The sequence below is a fragment of the Nelusetta ayraudi genome, unplaced genomic scaffold (assembly GCF_046127955.1).
Source record: "Nelusetta ayraudi isolate G7.1 ecotype Tasmania unplaced genomic scaffold, CSIRO-AGI_Nayr_v1 ptg000042l, whole genome shotgun sequence".
In the NCBI taxonomy this organism is placed as follows: Eukaryota; Metazoa; Chordata; class Actinopteri; order Tetraodontiformes; family Monacanthidae; genus Nelusetta; species Nelusetta ayraudi.
The window spans coordinates 19,207,501-19,210,000 of record NW_027466092.1 but is presented as its reverse complement, the minus strand read 5'-3'; the positions used below and the strand labels follow the sequence as shown (position 1 = coordinate 19,210,000).

General features: G+C 42.3%; 1 protein-coding gene across 1 annotated transcript in view; it reads right to left on the bottom strand.

Moving 5' to 3' along the window:
• The window catches only part of cfi (complement factor I), a 6,857-nt gene that overhangs the window by 2,677 nt on the left and 1,680 nt on the right, over nt 1-2,500 (bottom strand). The window contains exons 3-8 of the mRNA XM_076035285.1: nt 2,355-2,500; nt 2,161-2,224; nt 1,903-2,056; nt 1,572-1,777; nt 562-669; nt 205-327 (exon numbers count right to left, since the gene is read on the bottom strand). The exon at nt 2,355-2,500 is cut by the window's right edge and continues 8 nt beyond it. Of these exons, the coding sequence (XP_075891400.1) occupies nt 205-327; nt 562-669; nt 1,572-1,777; nt 1,903-2,056; nt 2,161-2,224; nt 2,355-2,500 (801 nt within the window). The remainder of the gene's footprint in view (nt 1-204; nt 328-561; nt 670-1,571; nt 1,778-1,902; nt 2,057-2,160; nt 2,225-2,354) is intronic.

Here is a 2,500-nt window from a genome sequence, read left to right as displayed (position 1 = left end):
CGCTGCCCCCATGCTCCAACCATTGCTCACTTGCGGCACCACCCACACATCCACATCTGAAATTGCCTTGTTTCAAAAGGGACTGCGTGGTCAAGCAAAACCAACCCCTAGGCTTCTGAATGTGCGAATCAATGGGTGATATCATGATGACTGCATCCATTTTTATATACAGTCAATTGTACAGACTGCATAGAAAAAACTCACTTGTGGAGAAATTTGGTTTCATCTTCTCATCCTCGCCATCCAGACAGTCCATCTGATTGTCACCGAGGCTGTCTGCATGCAAACACACCCCAGTCTTACAGCGAAAACTATCGCCTCTGCAACCTGGCACACACGCAGAACACAGTGTGAGAGAGGAGACTTTGATAAGATAAGATAAGATAAGATAAGATAAACCTTTATTCGTCCCACGACGGGGAAATTTAGGTGTTACAACAGCCAGAAGATAGGGCAAACAAGAATAAAGTGAACAGAGCGTATAAAAATAACCTAAATAACCTAAAATAGTGCAAAAAGGAAGCTGCACAAAGCTTATTTGTGAGTGTTTGTTTGATTTACGCTTGCAGCACATCTCGTCACTTCGGTCCCCACAGTCGTCAATGCCGTCACAAGTCTGGCTGAGGGACACACACTTGGTGTTCACACACTTGAAACCACATTCTTCACCTGGAACACCAGAGAGGGCCAAGGTTTAAAGAGAAGGGCAAAACACAGTACCATCACATCAGTCTTGTCTCTTCATTTCACTTCAACATCTGACAAATAAATTGGAAATTTTTTGAAATCGTATTAGTCACATCTCGTAGGTCCAGACACTAGATGCTACCACAGCACCTGTGTCATCAGACCAGCAGCCCGTAGCAGCATCTTGGCTCTTAACTCATAGAGACAAAGCCATCAGTAGCAGCCACCAAAGCTGTGGAGCAGAGCTCTCAGCTTGGAGGTAAGGCTGCTCAGCACTTCAAAACTCGTTAGAGACCCTCCCTTATTTGCCGTTTCTTCCTACCTTGGCTCAATACTTTCTATTGTATTCTAATTTTGTTTTTGTTGTATACTGAGATTACTGTTTTGTATTTCAAAACGTCAGCACTTCAGTCGACTGATGTTGGATACATTTTTCAATAAACCTTGACTTAATAATAGACTACGGATGCACATCGCATTCCGTACTTTCCCGCCTGAGCTTAAAGGTACTAAAATAGAAATCAGCACTTCTCAAATGCGGAGGTTAACTGAGCACATAGTTTAGGAAGGCCATCAGGACTTCCTCCTACCAAATTAAAGCTGACTGTCTTAATCAGGAGGCCACTGTGTCCTGGTTGCTTCTCTCGCAGACCTCCAATAAACCTCAAAAACCTCAATAAACCTCAAAAACCTCACTTTCCTAAGTGAATTCTCACTTTAGGAAAGTGAGAATTCAGAGAGTCAAATTTAAGATGGTGGCAGAACTGATGTTTATACATACAGTACATATACAAACCAAAATCCTGTAGGGGAAAACCATTCACACCACTTAACAACAAAATCCATAAGGTTTTAAAATTTGAATATATTTTGCAAATGCAAACCTTCCAGTGCCAGAGATTCATTGTAACAAGTCACTGTTGCCAACTTTTTCTGTTCTGCTTTCCACATCTCCTTGCGGTGGATGACGCACTCCGCTAGGGACGCTTCATACCCTTGGCACTTGATGGCAGCGCAGTACGTGAGCAAATTCTGGGCTGAGCTGTTTCTCAGCATATTGAAGTTTATGAAACTGATATTTGCAGCACCACTGTGATCACAAACACAAAGCTTGCAGTCAGCTATACGTTAACAACTAAAAGAAGGCTAAATGTCACAGATTATGATTACTTTAGGGATGCGTATATTGTAAACATGAATTATATATTCTCTTACAGCGGATATCCCCTCTCCTTGCATGCCACATTAGCAGCAGCCATGTTCCATTGTTTCCGGCAAACCATCATCTCTTCCCCACTGCTAGAATTTGGTAGAAAGACTTGTACTGCTCCCGTGTCCGGATTTATTGAGGTGTTGAACCTTGGATTATCTGTGAGAGGTTGTCATGAAGAGATAAATATTACCGTCACACTATAATGTAACAGTTGCACACAACAAAACCTTGAGAATTTTAATGCTTTTGAGGTATCAGACCTTCACATGTTTCCCCAAAGTGGGAAAACTGAGGCCTCTTTGTTAAACACGAGAGTGCCATCAGCTGAAAAAGATATGGCTTCAGAGTTAAAAATGTAAAAACTGACAAATTGTTTGTTCAGGTTCAAAATAAAACATACTTTAGTTTTATTTAGTCTCAAAAGGTTCGGGTTTAACTCTTGCTAAGGCGTCACCTGGCAGAAAGAGCGGTATTTCCTGTTGTCATGCCCGCACACTTTGGTCACATTCTTAATGGGACACATGTTGGGTGGTTTACAGGAGCAGCGTCCGTGAAGGCAACGCTGCCATGGAAGACAAAACACCAGGCCACAGGATTCAC